Source organism: Tursiops truncatus, chromosome 12, assembly GCF_011762595.2.
Source record: "Tursiops truncatus isolate mTurTru1 chromosome 12, mTurTru1.mat.Y, whole genome shotgun sequence".
Taxonomy (NCBI): domain Eukaryota; kingdom Metazoa; phylum Chordata; class Mammalia; order Artiodactyla; family Delphinidae; genus Tursiops; species Tursiops truncatus.
The window spans coordinates 41,766,912-41,794,449 of NC_047045.1; the positions used below are offsets into that span (position 1 = coordinate 41,766,912).

The 27,538-nt window shown below is 35.5% G+C and overlaps 1 protein-coding gene across 5 annotated transcripts in view; it reads right to left on the reverse strand.

Moving 5' to 3' along the window:
• Positions 1-27,538, reverse strand: part of REV3L (REV3 like, DNA directed polymerase zeta catalytic subunit) — a 184,222-nt gene that overhangs the window by 104,192 nt on the left and 52,492 nt on the right. For 4 of the 5 annotated variants that reach the window (XR_012324782.1, XM_073789509.1, XM_073789510.1 and 1 more), the window contains 8 exons: positions 22,939-23,128; positions 17,609-17,683; positions 13,739-13,899; positions 8,812-8,911; positions 4,213-4,307; positions 3,534-3,638; positions 2,447-2,531; positions 2,211-2,362 (listed from right to left, as the gene is read on the reverse strand). Coding sequence is in view for 4 of the 5 variants with exons in the window: in XM_073789509.1 (XP_073645610.1) it covers positions 2,211-2,362; positions 2,447-2,531; positions 3,534-3,638; positions 4,213-4,307; positions 8,812-8,911; positions 13,739-13,899; positions 17,609-17,683; positions 22,939-23,128 (963 nt within the window). In the remaining variant the exon portion in view is untranslated. The remainder of the gene's footprint in view (positions 1-2,210; positions 2,363-2,446; positions 2,532-3,533; positions 3,639-4,212; positions 4,308-8,811; positions 8,912-13,738; positions 13,900-17,608; positions 17,684-22,938; positions 23,129-27,538) is intronic. The other variant, XM_019929582.2, reaches the window with a different exon arrangement.

Below are 27,538 nucleotides of genomic sequence, written 5' to 3' on the forward strand. Positions count from 1 at the left end.
ATCTGAAAAATTAAGCACTAAAATTGAGCTTATAAGGAAATAAAAGGCTAAGACAAAACTTATGCAACTCTGTAATGAGAACACTAACAAACTCAATAATTGGTACCTGAGGAAATAAACTGCTCAGTCAGGCAGGCAGCTCAGTGTGGCTGGAGGCTGTCATAGCAGATATTAAAAATGCACAGAAAATAATAGTATGGAAATTCTGGGTACATTTTGATTAGGATGGGGCTCGCAGATGCTAAGACAAAGCAAATGGAAATAGAGCTCTGAGCCAGAAGACTGCCATTAAAGTACTGAGGAGAGGGTGAAACCTGCCATGAGTCACAGAGGGCACAACACTAGGATGCAACTCCAGGGAAGGAGGAAGCCCTGGGTGGGTGTAGGTGCTCATTTCTAGCTGTTGTTTAATACAGTCAAAAGAGCCCCTGCTGCCAATGCAGCAGTGAAAAGAGGGCTTTTCCTTTCCTACTGAAGCCTGCAATTCTACTCCTCCTATTCTGGCTCCTCTTGCCTAAAAAAACTTTACGCGAAACAACATGACTTCTAAGTAAAACTTTAATTATTCTCTTATTTACCAATCATGTATAAGCTAACTGTATTACAAAAACCCTGTTAGAATAGATGCTATCTAGGTAGAGTATAATACACACACCCTAAGACCTGGCAAATTACACTTCTGTATGTCTTCTGTAAAGAAACTCTTGCACATGGCCACAAGGTGACAGACATAACACTGTTAACAACAGTGCAAAAGTGAAAACCATCTAATAGTTGTAGAAAACAGAAACACTTGTTTAGTCTTACAAAAGAATGCTAATCAGCAGCTAAAATGAATGACCTAGAAACATGTAAGAACAAGGATAGATTCCAAAGTTATTATTGCTGACACAAAAGATACTCAACATCATTAATGAGGGGTATGATGATTAAACCATAATGAGATGCCGTTTCACACATACTAGGATGGCTATATAAAAAAAGACAGATAATAACAAGTGTCAGTGAGATCGTGGGGTTTCTGAAACCCTCATATACTGCTGGTGGGAATGTAAAACAGTGCAGTCACTTTGGAAAACAGTTTGGCAATTTATTAAAAATTACACACAAATTTATCAAACGATCCAGCAATTCTCTTCCTTGTTATCTACTCAAGAAAAATGAAAATATATACCCATACAAAGACATAAATGTTCAGAGCATCATTATTCTTAAGGGCCAAAAAGTGAAAACAACTCAAATTTTCATCAACTGATGAATTAGTCAATAAAATATATCAGTAGAATGCACTACTAGCTAGGCAATAAAATGGAATGAAATACTGATAGATACTCCAATATGGATGAGCCTGAAAACATTATGCTAAGTGAAAGAAGCAAGGCACAAAAGATCACATTTTGTATGATTTCATTTACATGACATATCCAGAAAAGGCAAATCTTGAGAGACAAGGAAGAAGATGAGTGGTTACTTGGGGTTGGAGGTGTGACTGCAAATGGACACAAAGAATCTTATGAGGAGAAGGAACTATTCTAAAATTGAATTACGGAGATGTTAGTACAACTCTGTAAATTTACTATAAATCACTGAGTTATACACTTAAAATGAGTGAATTTTATGTTACATAAATTATACCCTAATTAAGTTGTTAAAAAACATAACGTTGAATGAAAAAAAGCAAGTTACTTAATCTACGCCAAGTAGGACACCATTTATGTAAAATCTAAAACCTAAAATAATAGTATATGGGCTTCCCTGGTGGCGCAGTGGTTGAGAGTCCGCCTGCCGATGCAGGGGACACGGGTTCGTGCCCCGGTCCAGGAAGATCCCACATGCCGCAGAGCAGCTGGGCCCATGAGCCATGGCCACTGAGCCTGCGCGTGCGGAGCCTGTGCTTCGCAACAGGAGAGGCCACAACAGTGAGAGGCCCGCGTACCACAAAAAATAAATAATAGCATATGTTTTGGACATACATATATAAGAAAACACAAAATCATATATTGTAACAGTTTGTACCAACTTCAGAATAGTGCTTACCTCTAGAGATGAAGAAAAGGTAAAAGAATGGGAGAGAGGTCTTTGCTACATCAATGATGTTTATTTCTCAGGAAAAAAAAAATTAGCTAACTCAACCAAATACTTATATCTCAGTGCTAGATACACAGGATGTCTGTTATGGTATTTTCTGTACACTTGAAAGAAAACCTCACCTTTGCTCAACTCTGTGTCTTTGTGGACTTCTACCATATTAGCCGGTGTACAGTGAAGAATATCAGGAGACAGAACCTCAGAGTGCAATGTTAATTCAGCAGAGAACTCCTGGGATCCATCGCTGTAGTCCACAGATCCTGATAATGTTCTGCTTAATTAAAACATATCCTTTATAACAAACTATATATCAAAGCAATAAAATTAGTTCTGAGATCTATAATAAATAACCACTTACACAGAGAAATCATTCTGTTTGAGAATTTCCTGAAGTCTCTTCTGAAATGTTTTTTCACTTTCTGTTGCTGGCACAAACCTGTGATCTTTGAATTTTAAAAGTGCATTAAAAAATGTAGAAAGCAAATAAATGAAATATTTTCCTTTTTCCTAGAAGAGCTTTTAAAATAGTAGCAATTTCCTATCCTTGACACATACAACACCACATAAAAGTAGTCCTATTATAAATCAAACAAAAGAGAAATGGTTGTTACTGAAGCTATGAAATTAAGCACTTAAAGTCAGTCTAAGATTAAGTTCTACAACTTAAATCTAAAAGAGAAAAACATTATTTTCTACCTATAAATGTATCATACACCCCGAACCTAGAAATTTTCCCTTTATAAAATATTTCTATTTTAAAAGAAATTAAAGGCATTCAAAACTTATCAAAGGATTTTTAGGGTCCAAGAGATTATAATACAAATTTTAATTGGACTTCAGTATAGGCTTACTACTGTATTTCAAATACCTTTGCCTTTTGAATTATGTCTTCTATTCTTTTACCTTTATTTAAAAATTTTTGTTGTATCCATGGCATTAATTAAGCCCCTTCAAATTCTTTTTGAATATAGCAGGGTTTAGTAAAAAATAAAATGAGTATTTTCTTCAGAGATGTACAAGGTAATCAAAGTCAGAATTTATATGACATACCCAGAAAATAACATGGGGGCAGAATTTCATGGGTGACATTTTCAAAGCATAATGAATTAAATGAAGTGTTTCTAAGTTGGGACTCATGCTCTTCTTTAAGTATTCTATAGCTCATTTGGAAATACAAGAGGTTAAAACATACCACAGAATGAAAAAGGAGAAAAAGGTACTACCAGTGAAAACCAAGGCCAATGAAGATGTCAATTTCTCACGCGAAGAGAGACAATGAGTGACACTTTGGAGGTACAGAATTATGGTTCAGAGCAATGAGAATAGGGAAAATATATATAGAAAATTTAAAGGTAGTTTGAAAAGCAAAATCTAATGTCACAGTAAAAACTCAATGGCTTAAACTTTTCCATTAAAATATCCAGTTAAAAGAAAATCATTTATACCTTGTGATTCGGGTTGACTAATTTGAGAAGTTTCATTTTTGTTTCTTCGCCGTTGCTTTTCATCTTCCCATATGGCCTGTAGACCAGGGTTTCCACCAATTTGAGCTGTAATGATAATAATACTTCAATATTACAAGGGTCAAAGTGAAAAATACTTGCTTAAAGAAAAGAAATCCATACTTAAAAAAAAATACTGTCTTTTAAGAAAAACAATTACCTACTTTGTGTAATAAAACAGACAAATTATCCCAACCTATATTTACTGTATTACTCCTTTTTTAGTTTTCCTACTAGTTCCCAAAAACACAGCAAGTGAATAAGATTCAAACATTTGATTATAGCCAGCAGACCTAAAAAGTCTCCTCCCTGGTATATAACCTGGAAATAAAAAAATTAAAAGGCAAAGCATAGTAAATTCTTTTATAATGGCTAATTTATTTAGTGTCACACTTACTTTAGGTTCATGTCTATGCAAACAAACTCATATGAATGAAAGCATAAATGAAAAAATAATGACTATCTCATCAGAGGTACAGAAAAAAAATCTTCATAACATTTTACATCCTCCTTCTTTAAGTAATTTCACTTCCCTAGTAACGTTTTCTTCCCTACTTTTTCCAACCTTTGGTCATGGATTTTTAAAAATAAAAACATATATTAACAATAACTGTGTATATACCTTCAATGTCCAACCGATTTAAGATATCAGCAGCTACAGCATCCACTTCTAATTCACAAGTACTCTGTGGTTCAACACCTTCCAGTATTAAAGAGCTGTATTAAAGAAGTATCAAAAGACACAATAATTAAGAGAAAACTTTCTTAAGATTTTTATTACTTAACAATTTTTCATGTTTATGTGGTAACCAGAAAAACCAGTGGTATTATATTAATCCACAATTATTCATGACATAATTGATACTGTGTGTATATACAAAGAAACAAAAAACAGGAAGAGAAACACAAAATTGACAACTCCATTGAGATACTTTTGGAGTCTATTTTACATATTTTGGTTCATTATATTTTATAGAAAAGGAATGTACAATGTTTCAGCATGTGGGTCACATCCAGGGCAGGATGGGATAAGATAACAGAGGGACAACAGAGGGGATGCATCAAAAACCATACACACATGCAATTATTTGCCCAGAGGCATCTATCTCAGCAATCGTAGATGGTTTTTAAAAATGAGGAGGGAATATATATATAAAACAAAAGATGAGGGGAGGTGAACATACTGAAAAGTGAGCAAATGATACTGTTCTCCCTGCCCTCAACTACTGCTAAGCTGGAGAATGTTTAAAAATTTTCCATAACTATAGAATTGAGAAACCACATGAGTCCAATAGTGGGATCATAGCTAGGAAAAGAGGTGACACCATGAGGTCATTACTTTTTATGAGAACTACAGAACTATTCCCCACTAATGCTCTTTGACTCAAAAGCATTTTTGTTTTTCATCAGAACCACATGAAAGATTTCAGATGATGTCACATAAATGTCCCTGATTGACAGAATAAACATGACAACTAGTATGGATCCCAGTTTATCCATTCCAAAATTCATATCTCCTACCAACAGGGACACCAAATGAAAAGGAGAGAACTTTTACTAGAAAGTGGATGATAGAAGATTTCATTAATATTTGAAACATTTAAAAATGTTTTACGAGAAACATTAACAAAACCTCATTTTCCATTGTCTATACCTAAGGAATGGGTGTTTGAACAGAAATTTTGATGGAATATTAGAGATTAATTTGTTAAACCACAAAACTTTTACTATTTATATATATGTATAGACACAACACACACATATCTTTTTACCATTGACAGAGAAGGAACATATTAGTCAACCTATCACAATATATCCATCTCTTTAACTTTCAGAAAAAGTAATTGTCAATATAGCTTGTCTTCTTTACCCATATAATTTACCAACATCAGTTATGCCATGAATTAAAATACCAGATAAAATAGTTTTTGGCCAACAGTTTTCTCCTTTATACTAAAAAGTTTCACACTTTTGGAAGCGGTGTATTATACATTTCAAGGGTGAACTTTCCAGGAGTAGAACATTTGTGACAAAGGAGGGAAACAATAACATTAAAAAATGCAATCTCTTCGGCTTCCCTGGTGGCGCAATGGTTGGGAATCCGCCTGACGATGCAGGCGACGCGGGTTCGTGCCCTGGTCCGGGAAGATCCCGCATGCCGTGGAGCGGCTGGGCCCGTGAGCCATGGCCACTGGGCCTGCGCGTCCGGAGCCTGTGCTCCGCAACGGGAGAGGCCACAACAGTGAGAGGCTCACGTACCACAGGAAAAAAAAAAAAAAGGCAATCTCATAGTAGAAATTTACAACTATTTCTTGCCTACTTCAGACATTCAGTATAGGAGGAGTTCCTAGGGAGAGGAAGTAGTTTTCAGAATTAAAAATTTGTTTCCAGTAAACAGAAAAAGTGTGAGTAAAAAAATCAAGTCAGCAAATACATGTAGACCATTCATTTTAGTCATGAAAGGTAGATAAGCAATACAATGGTATTTAGAAAACCATGCCTCTCTGAACATTTCTGTTCATAGCTTAACACAACAGACAATTACAGTCAGTAATTACAATCACTGAGGGTGGAGTTCAGACATATACAATTTTAAAAATCTGTTCAGATCATTCTGATGGACAGCCAGGTTGAGATTACTGCAGTAGACTCAACTTTTGTGAATTTAACACTCTGGCAAATGACCTTGAAGGTCCATGATATGTGGTAATTTACAACGAGCTAGCAGGTAAGGTTAGTACAGCTGCTAACTCAGCACTCTTATCTCATTATGAGTTTGTTGCTCTCTATTTGTTATGGACCTTGAAATGTTTGTGAAGGGATATAAAATACTTTTGGGTTAAAAAAAAACCAAACAAAAAAAGGTACCCAGAGGAAGGTGCTAGTACTGGGGATAAAAATGAGACTAATAAAATTTAAGAGCACTGATTTGGCAAAAATGTTTGACATTATGTTATCTGTATTTGATAAAATTATGGATTTTCATGTTTAATATAAGAATCCTAAAAACTTGGGACAAAAATATATAGCTAGCCTACATTTATTATAAATTCTAATTCTGAATACCTTGTCTAGTTTCACTAGTTTGCCTTTTCATATCTTTGCTCTTAAAAGTAATGATTCAAACTTTTCATTATAATACAGAGAGCTTCTCCAAACTAACTCATAAGCAGTGAAGCTTTACTATAGTCTTATGACCTAACCAGAAAGATGTTTGTTCAAAAAGGCTTCAAATAAAAATAAACCTAGACTTGAATTGATCATGCAAAAAACAAGTTAATGTAGAACTTTGAAAACCACGGGATCTAGTGAGTAGGTAAAATCCTTGGGTTAAGTTGATTTGCTCCAATTTTAGAGACATAGAGGAACTGTATCACAGGCATAAAAATGAGAAAGTAAATAGTTTGTCAGTCACTTTGCTCTGGACTGATTAGAAATTGAATTTGATGTGGTAAATAATGCTGTCTCTAAAGTTGATACCACTTCAACACAATTATAAAAACAATTCTGCTGTATCTGAGAGGGAACCTAGAAGTACATGTGTATGTGTACATATACAACTTTTACCAAAAAGTCCTGATACATGTTAACTGAATCTAGAAGTAAAGCAAGTCACTGTCCATTTGAAGTCTTTGAAGTCTCATTCTGGTATAATATTCCAGTCATAAAACAATGTATTTCCATCATCATTTAATGAGATTCTCTCTTAATTTTAGGTCTTAAAAAGCCCAAGTAATTCTATAATATGGAAATTCTGTGAAGAACATATTAAGATCTTAAACTATATAAATTAAGCTCTAAACAAATATTTTTGACAGTTTATCTTCAACTGATTAATAAATTCACATTTTCTTACCTTGAAATAAAAAATAAAGTCATTTCACTAAACACTTTTTCTACTTTGCACTTTACATAAAAAATATCTGCTTAGAAACGTATCAGGTGACATATGTGTAGTGAAAAGAGGAAACCATACCACCCTATCAATATCCAAATGATCAATAAAACAATCAAGAAAGCTTGGGCAACAACTTTGTGGCATAAAACAGAAAACCTCTGAGTTCTATGTAGATTAAGCTATTACTGATAATTTAGATAGGTACTGATTACATATCTGCTTTATGGTAAGGAAATCTAAACAGTTGGAATATGTTACCGCCTCTAAGAAAGTCTAATAAATAATAAAAGTCAAAAGAAATTATAAGTTGTATTATTCATATACATTATGTCAACCCACTTTTTTCCCCACAAATATATATATATATATATATATATATATATATATATATACACACACATTTTTTTTTTTTTTTTTTTTTGCGGTACGCAGGCCTCTCACTGTTGTGGCCTCTCCTATTGCGGAGCACAGGCTCCAGACGCGCAGGCTCAGCGGCCATGGCTCACGGGCCCAGCCGCTCCACGGCATGTGGGATCTTCCCGGACTGGGGCACGAACCCGTGTCCCCTGCATCGGCAGGCAGACTCTCAACCACTGCGCCACCAGGGAAGCCCTCCCCACAAATATTTAATATTTGGAAATATTTAGGGGTTATTTTTATTTAAAATATTCGCCATTTAGGTTTTTTTTTTAGCTGTGTTGGGTCTTTTTTGCTACGTGCAGGCTTTCTCTAGTTGCAGCGAGTGGAGGCTACTCTTCATTGCGGTGTGTGGGCTCCTCACTGCAGTGGCTTCTCTTCTTGCACAGGCTCTAGGCATGCGGGCTCAGAAGTCGTGGCTCACGGGCTCTAGAGCACAGGCTCAGTAGTTGTGGCACATGGGCTTAGTTACTACGCGGCATGTGGGATCTTCCCGGATCAGGGATTGAACCCGTGTCCCCTGCACTGGCAGATGGATTCTTAACCACTGCACACCAGGGAAGTCCCGCCATTTAGGTTTTAGATTGTTATTTTATTATGCAATTTTTACTTGACAAGTTATAGGATGTCAATTTAGAATGTACAAAGAAGATGGATGTTGGAGAGAAGTATAAACAACCAGATTTCTTTTATTAATTAGGTAATAACTAGGTATATTTTCATGGTCTGTTCTTGAAATCTATGATCCATGTAACACACTAATGTTGAGATTTGCTTTTTTGATAAACTTACAGATAAAAAAACAATTACAATAAAGGTTAAAATTAAATTATGCTAACCATTGACTTCTGAATAGAGTAGGATATATGTAAATAATTTTTCCTTTCCTTTACAACATGAACTAACCTTGGTATTTCGTCTTCTTCCCACCGAAATAAAGTACCAGTAAGAGAATTTCTTCCTGGTAGCTGATTCTTGCAAGATCCACTCGCACGTAATGGATCACCTAGGAATAAAAAGGTAAAAGGGGTAAGTTCCACTTTTAACTTACATATAATTACCCTTTAAGTATATTAGTAAACAACCCATATGACCAGTTCCTAAAATTGTATCCTAAAAATTCATAAACATACCGGAATGCATATGCACAGTGGAGAGTAATGATTCCAAACCGACATGGGGAAAAGTATTTGCAATATATGGATATGAAAGAGAAATGGCCACAATACCTTCATACTAGAATAGAATTATGATACATTTAAATGCGCTATTGTGATAGGTATGCTTCAAATCTCATTTTAAAAATAAAGAACTAAGAATTTTTGTAGACTTTAAATTCCTAGGGTATTCTATATGAGCCTCAACTAAAATTCTAGTGGAAATCAGATTCCAGATAAAATTCAAAACATACTTTAATGCTAATCCCTGAATAAAAAGAAAATACACAATGCATTTCGAAAGTAATGGCAATAACAGTGAGTGGAAACCTGGGGCAAATGCAAATACAATTTGACGAGCAGTTGGAGGGAACTATGCATTTGCTTAGTTGTCCCAGCTGTAGAAACTGAGTCCTGGGGCCATGCTTTGGAAGTAGTCTCTAAATTTTAGCAATTTTTTTTGTGATCTCTTATGGGGAATTTAAATTTTCAGATAAAGAAAGCTTGAGTGAATGGCATAGAAGGAATCCTAACATTAAGAAAGATATTAAATTTGCAATCCTCTCCAACTAAATTTGATACTTTTTCTTATTTGGTTAGCTTGATCACAAAATTATGTAATTAATTAGACTTACCATCTTTGCTATATTAACAAAACACATAACAAACCATGTAACTGATTCTATATACCTTCAGAAGTTTCTGAAGGCTTTGCTGTTATGTGGCTAGGGCATGTATATGAAATTACTTTGCAAGTTGTAAATTAAAACACAAATATTATTTTCTAAGAAATTTATATGAGTGAAAAATCTACACAAGTTTACTAATTCAAAGTTATCACAGTATAAAAATTCACACTTTACCTCCACTTTATGTATTATTTTATTTAAAAATACATATATAATTCTTTTCAACTCTGGATGTTAAAAATGTAATATAAAGGCACTATGGAGAACTATAAAAAAATCCCTCTATGATGCTAAAAATATTTACTCTATTTAAGTACTTCTATATACTTCACCTTAACAACAGTAATTAGCAACATTTCCGTTTCATTTGGCAACTGAGTATATAACTGAATAATAAGACAAAATGGTATATGCATATGTAGTATTAAAATTTCTAAATATTTTTCACTTTTGAATTTATTTTCAAAAGACTACATTATGTACTAAATTAACTTGTCTTACAAGATTAAAATGTTAAGTTGTGCATATATATGCAACATATTTACAATAAGTTTACTGTCCATTTAATTATGTGTCTGATATTACATGACAAAATATAATACAAAAAAATTCACCTATTCTTTTCATTATAATCTTTTATCTATTTTTTTAACAAAACAAAACAAAAACCTAAAATAAACATTTCACCATACTTGAAATTTCCCTGCTTTTAATTTCCCCCAACGAAATTTCATATATTTCTGCCTTCAAATTGTAAAAATTTTCCGTATTTTGAAAAAAAATCCCTTCCAATACTCATTTAACTTTTATAACTAAAATAAATGGCTTACATATATTTGCTAATTCGAACTTTCCTCATGCTTTTTCACCTACTGGAAACAAACTTTTGTAAAACTGACCTCCTTTTCCTATAAATACCTCCCGTACACTCTCTAGAACATTTTCCATTCCTCAATTCTTCTTGAACTCCCAGCTATATTTGACACTGATAAACAAACTGTTTTTCTTTTTTCCCCCAATAACCTTTATATTTTGGAATAATTTTAGATACAGGAAAGTTACAAGAATAGTACATTTTCTGAATCTGCTTACCACACCCCTCCCATTGTTAACATTTTACATTATCAAAGCACATCTGTCAAAACAAAAAAACTGATACAGATACCTTCCTATTAACTACACTATACACTTTATTTGAATTTCAGCAGTTTATCCACTACTGTCCATTTTCTGTTTCAGGATCCAATGTAGGGTACCACATTGTAGTTAGTTATCATGTCTCCCTAGTCTCCTCTGGTCTATTTCTCAGTCTTTCCTTGTTTTTCATGACCTTGACAGTCATGAGTACTGGTCAGTTCATCTACAGGACGTCCTCCAATCTGGGTCTGTTGATGTTTTCCTCATGATTAGATTGTTATTATGGGTTTCCATGAAGAATACCACAGAGGTGAAGCATCCTCATCATATCACATGAGAGGGGACACGATATCCATATGCCATCACTGGAGATGTTAACCATCAATACTTGGTTAAGGTATAATTTCATGGGTTTCAAGATTGCATAGAATCATACCACCATGCCAGTAACATACAGGATAATTCCTTCATCCTAAAAGTTCCCCTACCAAAAAAAAAAAAGTTCCCCTATATATTGGCTTTGTAGTCAACATTCTCCTCTTCTCCAACTCCTGGCAACCACTAATATGTTTTACATTTCTATAGTTTTGCCTTTACCAGAATGTTGTATGAATAAAATCAAACAACTTGTAGTCTTTTGGGTCTGGCTTCTTTCACTTAGTAAAATGCATTAAAGATTCATCGATGTTGTATGAATCAAGAGCTTGATGTGTTTTACTGACAAATAGCATTCCACTGTATTGGTATATAACAGTTTATCCATTGTCCCACTGAGTGGACATCTTGGTTACTTTAGATTTTTAGCAATTATGAAATAAAGTTGCTATATACATTTGCATACAGGTTTTTAGGTGGACATGAGTTTTAAATCACTTGGTAAACATATAGGAGTGTAACTGCTGGGTCATATGTTAAGTCTATATTTAACATTACAAGAAACTGCCAAACTGTCTTCCAAAGTGACTACACCATTTTGCCTTCCCACAAGCAATGAATGAGAGTTGATGCTGCTACCATCCTTACCAGCATTTGTTTATTGCTAGTTTTTTTTGGATTTTAACCATTCTAATAGGTGTGTAATGGTTGCTCTTTGTGGTTTTAAAATGCATTTCCCTAATGATATATACTGTTGAGAATCATTTTATATCTTCTTCTTTGTTGAAGTGTCTGTTCAGGTCTTTTGACCATTTTTAATGGGGTTGTTTGCTTTTGTTGAGTTTTAGGAATTCTGTATATTATTCAAGATATAAGTACTTTATCAGATATGTTATTTGAAAATATTCTCTCCCAGTCTGTGACTTATCTTTTTATTCTCTTAATATTATTTTTTACAGAGAAAAAGTTTTTAACTTTGACAAAATCAACTTGTCAGGAGATTTTCTCATTGTTTTCTTCTAGAAGTCTGATAAATTTACATTTTACATTTAAGTCTATGATCCATTTTGAGTTAATTTTTATACAAGGTATGAAGTATATGTCTGGTCTCTTTTATTTTTATTTTCTGGCATATGGATATCCAATGATCCCACCACCTAAGATGAAGTTCTAGATTTGGGAATCTCTTTTAGTCCCAAGAGATTCAAACTGAACTGTCTCAAAGTTGTCCCACTTCCTAGTTTGGGTATATCTCTTTGAAACCCTACCTTATTCTGGAGGGTTCCAACCTGTCCAGCAGGCCCTGAGTTGTTGTTTCTGGCTCCCTCACCTAGTAAGGCTGTCTCAATGGAGGCAGCCAGGATTAGCAAACCCCTCAGGGCAAAGGCTGTTTTCAGCATTCTATTTCCTCTTTTGGCCAGTACTTCTTTATTGTTTATAATCTCTGTGATAGATTAAAAAAAAAAATCTTACCTAGTTATTAAATTGGTTTTAGTAGGAGGGTGGATCCCAATAACCTAACCCACCATTCAGGGGGAAAAAGTCCTCCCTGGTTACTTTTCAGAGCACAGTTTGGGTATGGTAGAAGAGACCCAAGGAGTTAAACCAAAAAAGAATAGCTGGTAAACAACAAGAGAAAAAAAAGCTAACTTTTGGTTTTAAAAGTTTGTCAGTGAAAACGAAGAAAATAATTATAACATAAAGGACAGCAGGGTTGGAGGAAAAATGTTGGTTTCACTTTGTTTTAAGTAGAGGAGAAGGAATCCAACAATAAAATGCAAAAGATGTTACAGCATTTTATTCTATTCCTAGGTATATGCCCAAGAGAAATGAAAACATATGGCTACACGAATACTTGTACATGAATGTTCACAGCAGCACTGTTCGTAATAGCCAAAATGAGGAAACCCAAACATCCGTCAATTGATGAATCAATAAACGATGTAGCATATTCATAGCAGAATATTACCTGGCCATAAAAAGGAATGAAATACTGATATATGCTACAACATGGATGAACCATGAAAACATTAGGCTAAGTGAAAATAAATAAACATATGATTCCATTTATATGAGATGTGCAGAATGGGCAAACAGAGAGACAGAAAGAAGATTCATGGTTGCTAAGGGAGGACTGGGGGTGATTGATAAAGATTTCCTTTAGAGGTGCTGAAAATGTTCTAAATTTGATTGTGGTGATGGATGCACAGCTCTGTGAATATATTAAAAACCACAGAGGTGTCCATTTTAAATGAGTGAATTGTAAGGCATGTGAATTATATCTCAATAAAGCTATTACCAAAAAAATTTATTTTGAGATTCTTTTCTTGATAAACTCTAAGACATTTTTGCACATTTCTTTTTATTCCTTATCCACTCAGCATTTATTTTCTAAATATATATTATTTTATAAATCATAAATTACATAATACTTGTTTCAAAAGCTTTAATTTGAACTTGCAAAATTAACCTTACTTTTCCTCCTTGCTTTTCGGAACTTGACAGCAGCCAGATTTATTAAATTCATTCCATACAGATTGTAGTCAATGAAGAGCTGTAGGAGGTAGGGAATATGCGCTTCATGAGGCTGATAAAATTTATTCATTATGGCTCCACTTTGCAAAAGTTCACATATCCTAAATTAGAAAAAAAAAGTTATATCATAAAATTATGTTTCCTAAAATGTTAAGTGAAACGGTGATTATACAAATATAGAAAATAAAACACATTATACTAGCACACAAAATTTTGATTTCAATTATACTGGAAATTTGTATTTTGTTGGAAATTGAAAGTTTAAAATCAACTTTTAAAGTAAGCTGCATGCTCTGAAAGAAAATGACAAAAAATGCCTTGAATGAAGAATATTTTGACTTCTAAAACTAATTTAATGCTAACTATACTGAAAAACCTAAAATGTCAAAAGGATTTTTAAAATATTAGCTTTTTTAAAAAGTCCAGAAAAAATTCTGAAAAGATTACACAAAAATTCTAAAAAAGGACATATGACTCAATCAACCACACAGAGATGTTACCACTTTTGATATTTTTATTCTCTGAGTTATTTTTCCTTCATGATGGGGAATACAAATAACAGGCAATTATAAATAGTGCAAGTGCTATGCAGGGGAAGTATATGAAACATCTAGAAGGGATATTAACCAGACTGTAGCTTCTGCAAAGCCTTCTTGAAGAGAAGTCTCTAAAACAGGAGACTAAACAATGAACTGGAAATACTTTTTCTCAGAGAGGAGAAGAGTATTTCATGCAAATAAAATTGCACATGTGAAGGGTCACAAGAAAATGTGGTTTATTCAAGGACTGAAACCACTGAGTGAGGCTTAGAGACAGAGGCTATGGTGGTGGTAGGGGGAGGGTAGAGAGGTAATGAGAAGTCAGATCATGCAGAGCCTATTAAAGACATCTGAAAAGGTGGTGGAATTTGCCTGTGAAGAGCAGGAAAATGAAATGACCAGGTTAGCTAGAGAATGCAGAACACTACAGACAGAGAGTGAGAGATTACTGTAGAAAAACTAAGATGATGGTGGCTTCAACAAGGATCATGAAACTGTGTTGATTCAGGAGACATATAAGGAATAAAATGGTCAGGACTTGATGACTAACTAGATATGAAGGGTGAGACAATATGAGTTGAGGATAATGCCTAGATATCTTGGTTAAGCAGCTAGTTGGCGGTGCTACATTACTGGAAGAAAACAGGTTTGTTTGGGGATTTTATTTGGAGAGGAAATAAAGACAAACTCAGTTTTAGATATACTGGAGTTTAGGTATACTGGAGTATTCAGGGAGATTTCTATAAAAATATTAGAAATGATAATAAGGATGAGGATAAGGATAATTTTGTTAACAGAGTAGAGGAAGCAAACATATTTTGGGGCACTATGTACTGGACACTGTGTTGGGTGCTCTAAATGCTTAATCTCAAGTAATTCTTACTACAAACCTATGGTACTACTATTTCCATTTTATAAACAGAGAAATTGGGTCTTAGATCAAAATGTTGTCCAAAATCACACAAATAAAAGGTGGAAGTGCTAAAATTCAACCCAAATTTTCTCTGACTTGACCCCTCACTCTTAACTATAGTGCTTTTCTATTTATCCAGTAGATAGATGATTTGATATACTGGTCAGGAGCTCTGGAGGAAAATTCAAGCTACTGATATATATTTGGAAGCCAAATGCACAAAGATTTTAAAAAATGGGAGTATATAAGACTGTAAAGTGAAGGGAACATATAGAGAGAAAAAAAATCAATGCCTAAGACAAAAGTCCAAGAAACAACCACAATGTTAAAAGAGGAATCAACAAAATGTTGTAAATATGAATGACTAGAAAGGTATGAGGAAAACCAGAAAAGGTTTACATCAAAGCAGCCTAAATTAAGGTACCTAAGCACTGAAAAGTGGTCAAAAGGTAAGGACAAAGAGGTGTTAATTGGGTTTAACAACACTGAGGTCACTAATGAAGGCAATTTGAGTGAAATGGTTGAAGTAGAGCCTATATTGGAGTAAGTTGAAGAGTGAATGGGAGGTAAGACACTGAACCCACAAAGTATAGATAAATTCTTCTGGGAGGGGACTTCCCTGGTGGCGCGGTGGTTGAGAATCCGCCTGCCAATGCAGGGGACACGGGTTTGATCCCTGGTCCGGGAAGATCCCACATGTTGTGGAGCAACTAAGCCCATGTGCCACAACTACTGAGCCTGCGCTCTAGAGCCTGCGAGCCACAACTACTGAGCCTGCGCACCACAACTACTGAAGCCTGCGCGCCTAGAGCTCATGCTCTGTGACAAGAGAAGCCACCGCAATGAGAAGCCCGTGCACTGCAAGTAAGAGTAGCCCCCACTCGCTACAACTAGAGAAAAGTTGTACACACAGCAACGAAGACCCAACACAGGCCCAAAAAAACAAAAATCTTCTGGGAGAATAGCTGTAAGTATTAATGTCTTTGAGTATGAATGTGTGTATGTGTAAAATTCACAGAGTCTTATTAATATTTAAATGGTGTGGAAAGGGAGATGGGGATAACTGATAGATGGAAGCAAAGGTCAAAGAGGGTAGAATATGAGCTTTAGAGGTAAGGGGGTAAATCTCTTCCACTGTAATAGGCAGTGAGAAGGACAGAATGGCTGTGAATAGATTTTAAGAATCTTTGATTGAAAATTAAGAGAGCTTTATTTTGATGGTTCTCAAACTTTTGGCCCCAGGACCCCTTTTCATTCTTAAAATTTATTGACAGCGTCAAAGACCTTTTGTTTGATTTGACACTTACCAAATCAGGTTAAAACAGAAAATTTTAAGAAACTTATTTACTAATTTTAAAATAACAACAATAAACCCATTATATGTTAACATAAATAACAGTGTTTTATATATTAAAAAATCCTATATTTTCCAAAACAAAAACAATTTAGTGGGAAAAGAGGAATTGTTTTAATCTTTGCAAACCTCTGTTTTAATAGAAGACAATTGGATTCTCACATCTGCTTCAGCTCAGTCTGTTTTGATATATTGTTTGGTTGAAGCATATGAAGAAAATCCAGCCTTACACAGATAAATAATTGGAAAAAGGAAGAGTAACTGAATAGCCTTTTCAGGTAAACGTTGATCTTTGTTTCTACTACATGGAAATGCAATGGAGTGGTAGTTTCTTAAAGGTCAGCAATAATGTGGAATTTGAAACCAAATCAATGAACTTTTTATACTCTGTTATATTAAAACTTATTGGTCTACCTAACACTTGGAGTATTTTTACCCATGCATAATTTTCTAACATCATGCACTGGTCATTTGGAAAATATAGATCCACTAAGTTATATAAATCTTCTAAATGGTGATACATTTCATTAAACAATATGGAAAAAAATGTTAATAACATCACCTATCTCATCAGAAAAATCTTTTAAGTACTGAAAAGTGGTTAAGTTCACAGTAGAAAGCTCTCCCACTCTGGCCTCACTCTCACATATTTCTCCTTGCTTTGAAACTGAAGAACGAATTTCTCTTGGTATAGAACATTTGGTCTGGCTAGCAGGGCACTAGGATTATTACACAAGGCAGCCAATCATCTCTCTTTATATACTTCTACAAACTCTCTAAGACAGAAAAGAAGCAGTTGGGTGTAAAACAAGGTCCCTTACCCTTAAAATATCCTTCCTAGAGTCCAAGCTATGACTCTCTCTCTTTACACATATATGTACATATTATGGTCTCTTTCTTTAATAATGCTACAAACTATACAGGCCTTTCTTCTAGATTTTTCTTTTTATTATTAAAATACTTAAGTGATAGTTATTCATTTTTTATTTCATTTATCTTTGTACCTTTTCACCATTGCAGGGTTGTAAAGATAGATCTTCATAAAGTGTCTTTCCTTCTCATGATAACCATAAAAAGGCCTGAAATAAAAGAAAAAGACATTTCAATTTATTTTCATCAGAGATGAAATAATGCAACTTATTGTCCTAAACGGACTCAGCTGGCCGAATTCAGTCTTACTTACATTGAATATTACCAACCGCCCCCCAACAAAACAAAAGAACCTCCAAGACTTTTCAATTAAACCTACCACAAGGTTAACATATGACATTATAAAATCTTGTTACGGGCTTCCCTGGTGGCGCAGTGGTTGAGAGTCCGCCTGCCGATGCAGGGGACGCGGGTTCGTGCCCCGGTCCAGGAAGATCCCACATGCCACGGAGCAGCTAGGCCCGTGAGCCATGGCCGCTGAGCCTGCGCGTCCAGAGCCTGTGCTCCGCAACGGGAGAGGCCACAACAGTGAAAGGCCCACGTACCGCAAAAAAAAAAAAAAAAATCTTGTTACTTCTTTTAAAAAAAGTTTTAAAATACCACTTAAAAAAAACACTAGGGACAAAAAGGAGCAGCAAACTATTTATACCTTAATTTCAATCATCATGGCTCTATTAAAAAGTGGCTCTTTACTCAGACCATGTATGAGAAGAACAGAGACCTTCCTGATAACTTTTCCCATTTCCCATTTTTTCTGTCAAAAACTAAAGCTGTTCATCAACAAAGTCCTTTAGTTGACAGAATTTGTATCACTTTCCTTATTTGTCTCTGTTATTAATTTTACAAGTTCACTAAGCAGAGACAATTTACCTGTCATACATATGTACATATGTGTATGTGTGTATAAAACACACTCAAATCAAAGGAAACCTGTGAAAACTGTGTAGACAGGAACTTAAGAGATTGAAAAGACGACAGCTTTACTAAGGACGCTATTTATGTTGAGGCTCGGTTCTTCTCAGGGTATCAGCTAGAGGGGGGAAAGGGAGAAGCAAAAATCTATGTGATAGGGAGAGAAACAAGTCCTCAATGCAAGAAGGAATAAGTTGGGCTATCATGTTATATCATCTCAGGAGGATCTGAAACTCTGATATACAGACTACCATTTTCAAAGGTGATGTAATTAGAAACAATATATAAATAGGTCTGAATTTATAGACAAAATAATAAAAAGTATTTGCCTAGAGTTTGTCTGTAAATAGTGGTTGGTTAAATCTTTAGGTGGATAAACCCAACTTCTTTTCATTAAAAAAAATATTTTCCCCTTATGATGGGCACTAGATAGAACTTACCCTCATTAGGACACCATTTCTCTCTGTCATGTCTGACAGTGTAGCAGACCTCAAATACAGGAGTAAGTTGGCAACAGAGTCATTATTTGAGGTATATTTAAACAACTTTTTTTTAATATAAACTATTTCAAGCCTTTAGGTCAGAACCATCTGTATGATTGCTGTAAAGCAATTTCTATTTAAAAAAAAAAAAAAAAAGTCTAAAACGTTCTTTGTCTCATCCTTACCACTCACTCCAATCTTATCTCACACCCACTCTTCCTTTTTCCTCCAGCCATTCTAAACATTTCAGCCCCTTCTAACTTGATCCACTCTCAAGTAATCTGCCATTCCCTCTGCCTGGAAAGTTCTGCCCTGAACCTTTGTATGGCTTACTTTCAGCCTTCATTCAGGTCTCTGCTTAAAACTCACCTCCTCAGAAAGGTCTACTCTGACCATCACTCCCTATCCCCTACCCTTTACCATTTTTTTTTTTTAAATAACACTTACCCTTTCCTGTCTAGTTTGATGCTGCTCACCCCATTTTTGTTGCCATGAAGGAAGGGGTGAAACACACATTATATGAATGATCTCATTCTCTCTCACCAGCAAAATTCAATTCTTTATTCCTCCTGCTTTGGTATTTTTCATATACATAAATATAGCTCTCTGTCTAAAGATAGGAGTTATACCTTTAGCCAGATAAATGGAAAAAAAAGAGAATTAAATCTGCACTGGTGTGGTCCACATTATCTTTGCTTTGTTTTTGCTAAAAATCTTCAGGATTTTACAATTAGAATCTTATAAATTTCAAAAACTGAATACAAGACTATCAAATCCCTACAATTCTTTGTAAATCTAGGATTCTGCTTTTGTAACTATTGCCCCAAAATACAGCCTGGAAATTCTATAAATTCAGTTTTCTGCTTCTTCTAGCCAAGAAAGTCTCTGTATAATTTAACCTGCAATTCTTACTTTCTGCTGTTGACTTTAGTTGATTTTGCCAAAAGAATTTCTCCACAGGGAGACTCTCTGGGAGAAAGAAAGTAGAATGGAGCAGAGTTCGAGAGTAGATATGTTTATATTTTAAAAATTATATCTGATAATTGGAGTTAGTTTTTTAATATAACAATGAGAAGAAAAATGAGCACAGATAGTGAAAAAAACCCTCAGTTAATTAATTTAGATGGATTAAGAATCTTTTCATAGAATATTTTCTAGAATCATGATAGCTAAGTGACAAGGAACCCCTGAAATGAGCCTAAGGTCATGGTCCTCTCTCTTAACCCAGCTTCAGTATAGTACACAGTCTAGGAAGACTGGAATTAAATTTGTTCAAGTTTTCATTTGATAGCTAGATGCAACTTGCTTACTTAGAGAAGTAGGCAATACTGAAGGAGTAAAGGAATCATAGAAGCTACAATGCATGGTAAGGGAAAAGGGGACCTATATAAGAAAAAAACATAGAAAACATTAGAATGGGAGAAAAAAGAGAATGGCAGCCATAAATTAGACTGAACAGCTCATCTTTTGCTTCCAGGTCTCTAGATTTGTAACTCAACTAACTCTTAAAAATATGGCTATGCTTTTAACAAATGCCCACCAAACATATAGAAAGACTGGTGACTCATTATTCATTCCACTAGGCTGTTTGGAGATTCAACTTTGAAATGAGAATATGTATAGGAAAGTTCCGAGGAATCATTAAACATAAAAAAATTAGAATATAAAGCTGATGATTATCTTTAACCTAATTGTTGCTATCATAGGATGGGTGTGAACTTTCACCTCATTCATTTATCCAAACAAATAGTTATTGAGCCTTGTTTACTAAGTGCCCAACACCATACAAGGTGCAAGGGATATAATGATGGACAGACAAACATGGTCCTTTTTCTCATGGAACTTACAGGCTGGTGGGAGAAACACATAAGAACTAATAAACAAAAAATTAAAATAACTGCAAACTATAGTAAAGTACTAAAGAAAACAAAGAATGGGCTAAGATACAGAATAATAATAACAACCACCTATTTTAAGGAGGGAAGTCAGAGAAAACTTCTCTGGAGAGGTGAAGGATTTGAAGGACTGGAGAGGGGTAGCGCACTCAAGGAAAGGAAACTGCATGTACAAAGGTGGGAAAGAGCTCAGCACATCAGAGGAACTGAAAGAAGACCAGTGTTTCTGGATGGAACACAGTGAACAAAGTTACAGAGGCAGGCAGGGGTCAGAAATTTAAATTTTAATGTATAAACAATATGAAGCCACTCAAGGATTTTAAATGATTTTAAAAGGATCCAATTTACATTACAAGACAGGTACTTCTGCAGCTCTGGAGTGAGATAAGAACAGAAGAAGGAAATTCAATTAAAAGGATACTGTGGTGGTCCAGAAGAAAACCTGGATTAAGGTGGAAGAAGTAGACAGATTTAAGATGGATTTCATACAGATGTATTCAACTCATATGTTCCAGTACGAGCTCTAAATCTTTCCCGCCAGCCTGCTCTATCTGCACAGACTCAAAACTTTGTAGTCATACCTGACTCCTCTCACAAACTTCATCCAATCAGACAGCAAATCTTGGGGACTCAACCCTCAGAATAGATCTAGAAGTTGACCACTTCTCACTACTCCCCTGCTACTACCCTAGTTCAAGCCACCATATTTTCTCACCCAGATTAATGAAACAAGAGTCCTAATGTTCTCCCTGTTTCAACTCTCATGCCCCTATGATCTATTCTTCCCACAGTTGCTAAAGGAACCCTTTCAAGTTTAAGTTAGATCCTGGCTGCTCAAAATCATGCAATAGCTCAGAGCAAAATAGAATAGCCTACTGCGGTGGTTTCTCAAACTTGAGTATGTATCAGCATCAGCAGAAAGGCTCACAAATTTCTGGGTCCCACCACCAGAGTATCTGATTCATCAGATGTGGGGTGAGACCAAAGGATATATTCTAAGTTCTCAAGTGTGTTAGTCTGAGTCCTCCAAGAAGTAGATGTCAAAATGTGCAAGAAATTTGTTAGTGGAAGCACCTGTGAGAGAATATGAGGATGAACTCAGGAGAGGGTGGGACAGCCACAAGACTTAGACACAGGTCTGATCTAAGTGAAGGAGAGAGGGACAGAGGGAAGATGAGTGGAAGTGTCTTTTATTGCAGTGTGATTCTAGTGGAAGTTCAGAAAGGCTGTCCCAGAGTTCCCAAGTGTCTCCCAGAAACAGGCCTGCCTTAGTAGCCTTGCTCTGCTTAGCCAATGGCTGGGAGTAGCCTATGGAAAGCAGCTTCAGTTTACACAGGATGATAAATGGATTTTAGTGCAGTAGCTGGGACCGTTGTTCAATTATGCTCTTTGTATTTGGAGATCTGAGAGGTGCATTCTCATGGCTGTCAAACCAGGTAAAAGTGATTTTGGCGACCCACTGGCCAACATGATCTCCATTCTGTCATATCTCTCTAACCTCATTTTGTCCACTCTCCTTTCCCTCCACTCCAGACACCTGGCCTCCATTTTGTTCCCACCCCCTCACCTTCAAGTCTTTGCTCAAATGTCATTTACCATGTCAATGACACCTTCCCTGATTACCCTATACAAAACTGCCACCAGACTACTTCCCCACCCCATACTACTGATCCTTCTTACCTGTTCTACATATTTTGTTCTATAGCATTAATTATCATGTAATAAATAAATTTATTTCATGTTCTATCTGTTGGTTACTTTCTGTTTTCCATTACTAGAATGTAACCTCCATGGGGGCAGGGACCTTTGTTTTGTTCACCAATATAAAAGGTGCTCAATAAATACTTGATGAATAAATTACATAAATTTCTACAGTTCTAGGAAGCAGAGAAATGGAAAAAGTTAAAACAAAAATTACTGTTAACCATCTATCTTTCATTGCAATAAAAATGGACTTTAAAAAGTTACAGTAAGAAATTCACCTTGGTTCCATTAGATTAGAAATAAAAGAAAAATGAACAGAGTATATTTGAATTGGATATGTTTTCTTTTAACTAGAACAGTAATATAAATACAGATAAATAGAAATTTTAAAAGATGTTATCATATACTTACATTCCTGATACTAACGACACTTTGAACACGTGCTGAGCAGTGGAAGATGGATTGCCTAAAGCCACATTAAGTGCTCTGTCGATACTGAATGCCATCTGAGAAAGATAGCTTTCTGGCTGCTGTCCATAACCATCATATGGCACATAGAGGTAAGGAAAGATGCCATGTAGATGAAGACATGTCTTCTGACCTAAAATGTAACACATTGTAAAGTTTAGACTTGAGATGCATTTTAAAACCTTAACATTACAAAGTTCAGAATACAAGTCATTTAAATGGTCTAAGGACAACACAGCTTATCTGAGGGAAGGGTTGAAGAAACTAACCCATAGTTAAAGCCACCTGTATTGACTACATTTTACAACAGAACATTTAGAAGCATTTTATAAATATAAGCATTATAGTTTGATTTAAATAGTAGTTTTGGTGCAAATATGTTTGAATATTTCACCCTCACAATCTAACTACTTTTACGTACTTCACTGAATTGCCCTATAACAGTGGCCCCCAATCTTTTTGGCACCAGGGACCGGTTTCATGGAAGACAATTTTTCCACAGAACTGGGGGGGGGGGGGGCGGACGGTTCAGGCAGTAATTCGAGCTATAGGGAGCAGCAGGTTAAGCTTTGCTTGCTCGCCTGCAACTCACCTCCTGCTATGCGGCCCAGTTCCTAACAGGCCACTGACTGGTAACTGGTCCAGAGCCCAGCAGTTGGGGACCCTTGCCGTATAATACCACTTAACGCAGTGTTATGAAGCTTACAAAAGCTCACTGAAAGTTTACTAAATAAATCAATGAATGTGTCTGTCTTGGCATCCAGTGTGTGGAGTTTTGCTATGGGGAGGGGGGGCGTGGTTTGGGAAGGGTAAAAATGAAATTTTGCTACTAGGGAAAAAAAATCAAAACAGCCAAAAAAAAATCAAAACAGACAAAAAAAAATCAAAAGAAAACCCCTACAAATCAACTGTCTGTAATGGACTTCTGGATATTTAAATTGCACATTTGATGGAGTGGGACAGGGGAGACACAAAGAGGGAAAAAAAACAGCATGCACGCTTTCCAGGAAGCCATTACATCAGGCAAGGTGCAGAAGGGGTAAATGGTGCTGATTTGCCAACAGACAATCCCGTATAGCCATGATAGAGAAAATAATATGAGTAAGAACCCACAAAATAAGTGCTACCAAAAAAGTAATGTATCCACGACAAGGTTAAGTAACAACAGCAGCAATAAAAAGCAGATGCATCATTATTCTCATGAATCTGGCAGGGCTGTATAAAAGTGGTTCCTTTCCTCTGAACATTGTCCCTCGTTCCCCTTGGGCACATGCTATTTGTCTAATTCAAACAGAGAGGAGAAGAGCAGTGATGGAAGAACACATGCATTCTTCTCATGCTGTCACTTACTACTGCCCTGCCAACACAATCCTAGGGCTTCTCTCCCACCTCTTATCCCACTCTGTTCCACTGGCTTTTTCTTTTGGTAGGAAAGTATTTGTTTGATCACTATCCTATTTATAATTTAGGGTGATTTATGTAAAATACATAGAAAATAGTTCTATGTTCTGTTGATACTTGTATTTACAGTTTTTACAGTGAATAACATCAGCTTGTCTTATTTTTAAGGTACAGCTATAACAGAATTAACAAATAAATCTAGAATAGTTATTACATAAAGTATAGCAAAACTGGAAAAGTCACACAATGGAATAAGATCTATGCCCTCCCGAGTACAGTATTCTCATTTGAGCTACCAACTCTGACGTTTTTGAAAAATTACAAATTGTGTTGCTGTTAGACCAATTTTAATTTCTAATTTTATGTTACTTAATTTCAAAGGAATGAAAAAAATATTTTCAGTTAAAAGCAAATTCTTTAACCATTCTCTTTTATTTCTAAATATGCATGATACTACTTCCTAAATATTGCAGCTTTCAATTCTTCAAATAGAAAAAATTCAAATTGTAATGATGAACGAGTCTTAAGAAAATATATTGATATTTTATCAATTTACTGATGATCTATTTGAATGCTTTTTAAACATCTCATGAAAAAAGGTTATAACCATTACACTTCTGGATATAAACCACAATTTGGTTAAAAGTAACTGGCGGGCTTCCCTGGTGGCGCAGTGGTTGAGAGTCCACCTGCCGATGCAGGGGACACGGGTTCGTGCCCCGGTCCAGGAGGATCCCACATGCCACGGAGCGGCTGGGCCCGTGAGCCATGGCCGCTGAGCCTGTGCGTCCGGAGCCTGTGCTCCGCAATGGGAGAGGCCACAACAGTGAGAGGACCGCGTACCGCAAAAAAAAAAAGTAACTGGCATGCTAAACTATGGGGTAAGGGAGGTAGGGAGACAGAAAAGTATCCCCTTTTTAAGTTGACAAATAAAATATAAGACCGGTGGTTACAAAATTACTAGCATATTTCACAAGCAATATTGTAAGTTCTTAAGATATGAGTTTTACAGTCCATATCTTAATAATGTAAATCTGGGTAAGCTTTATAAGAATAATAATAAAATCTGATTTCTAATAGTTTCTTTATAGGCAGGATGTTCACAAAGTTCATAAAAAATTTTACCATATCCTCTTTTCACATCTCCTATGAAGTAGGGGCCAGAGAAATGATCTTTCTATTTATAGGCTTTGGAACAATAATTTACGGTGTATGATTTAGAAAAAAAAGCAGAAATCATTTATTCAGCAGGCACTGGACTAAGTGCTTTATATATATTTATTTCTAAAACTTAGTACAACTTTGCAAGTATCACAAAGGTTAACTTTCCCAAAGTCACATACCTATTAAGTAATTGAATCAGGATTTAAAAGCAGATCAACAAAATCTAAAACCAATGCTCTTTCCATTTAACCATTCTGGTTCAATGTTTTTAAGAAAGTAAATATTGGCTTCCTTAATCCTTAATTCCTCAAGTTCTTATTTTTGTACTGTAAACACCTGTTTTCTTACTGAGCTCTCTCTCTCATTTGACTGCAAATTCTTGGGAGCTGGTGTTGTGTTTGAATGATAGTAATATCCCCAGGATCCAGCACAAAACACATTAATATGTGTTTAACAGATATTTATTGAACGAACCACCAGCAAAACAGAATAGTTGCTTAAGGAGAAGGAATGGTGTGAAAGCCTAGAATATCTGAAAAAACAAATCTATGAAAACAGAGGGACTCTGATACAACTAAGGCACCACCATCAGGATTACAGAAGAACATAAAGGATCTCCAGCTTATTGCACTTTCCTACCCTGAATGACCCAACGTCCCATGCAAAGCTGTAGTCACTAAATCAACACAGATGCACCTCCGTGTAGTTCTCCAGCAGTAGGGATAGCTCAGTGCTTTACTCACCACCCTTACTCAAGAACAATCTCCTGAAGAACCACCACGGCCTAAGGAATTCTTGGCAGAACCATAACAGCTCTAATACAGAATAAGTGTCACAGAAATTATGAGAAACAAGATAAAAAAAAGGAAACTCAAAAGTTAAACAAAGAAAGAGAAGTGTGTAAAAATGAACAACAATTTCTTGTCTTTTATCATTATAAAATTTGTGGTTCTGTCAGAGCGTCGCTTTATCTTGACAAGATACAGACCACTTTTATTTTTTCCCCTCCATCAGCTCTATCCCACACAAATATGTGGAGCCATACAGATGTAAAGTCCCTCAGAGATAAATTAGTCTACCCTGACCTCCCTCACTCAAGATTATTTTCGGCTGTGAGAAAACACCCTAAAATCAGTGCTTGTAAGCATTAAATTAGTGGCTTCTCTCTCATAAAAGTCCACGTAGCTGGTTACGGATTCAGGTTTTAGCGGCCTAGTGAAGAGGAATGCTTGACTTCAGCCTAGAGGCTTTTCTACTATACTCCAAAGAGTTCCACACACAGGATTCTTCTAAGAAACTTTTTATAAAATTAATAAAAGCTATGCTGTTTCAAAACCTTACTAAATGATTTGGGATCCTGGATATTAGCTATTTCCAGGTAAAGTGGATCCAAAGAAAGAAAATATCCCTACTTTCTGAATGCCCCCTATTATTGTCATGTGAAACTGAATTAAGGCAACAAATACAGTAGGGATAAAGACTGTCATTGGGGGAATAAGCCTATGTACACAGGTTTCAAAAAATTTTTAAGAGTGTGAATTTTCCAATTTGACTGATGTCGTCTCATTCAGAAACTGCACAAGCTTGTTTCACGAAAAGTGCCACGGAACTTGTCACAGTATAACTACTCTCTTTTAAAGACACTACAGCAAAACTTTGTGGAATCGGCTATTTTCCAACTGTGTGTAAGAAGGGCTTTTATAACTAAGGTAGGTGCCTCTGTAACAGCCAGTACTTGGGTGCTCTAAATCTAATCTTTCACATAACTTAGAATTACACTACACATAAAGTCCTCTGTATTCCAACATTTCTTATATTGTTTTCTCACGTGTTCTTCTACATTTTAAGTGCCCAGATTTGGGCTCTGAATTAATTCTGCTTCTAAAACCTTGTTAGTTTATCTGTAGCAAAATTACTTTTGTTTTTGTGGATCCATTTTCAATAAACAGAAAGACTAACAGGTGCCATTCCTCTAATT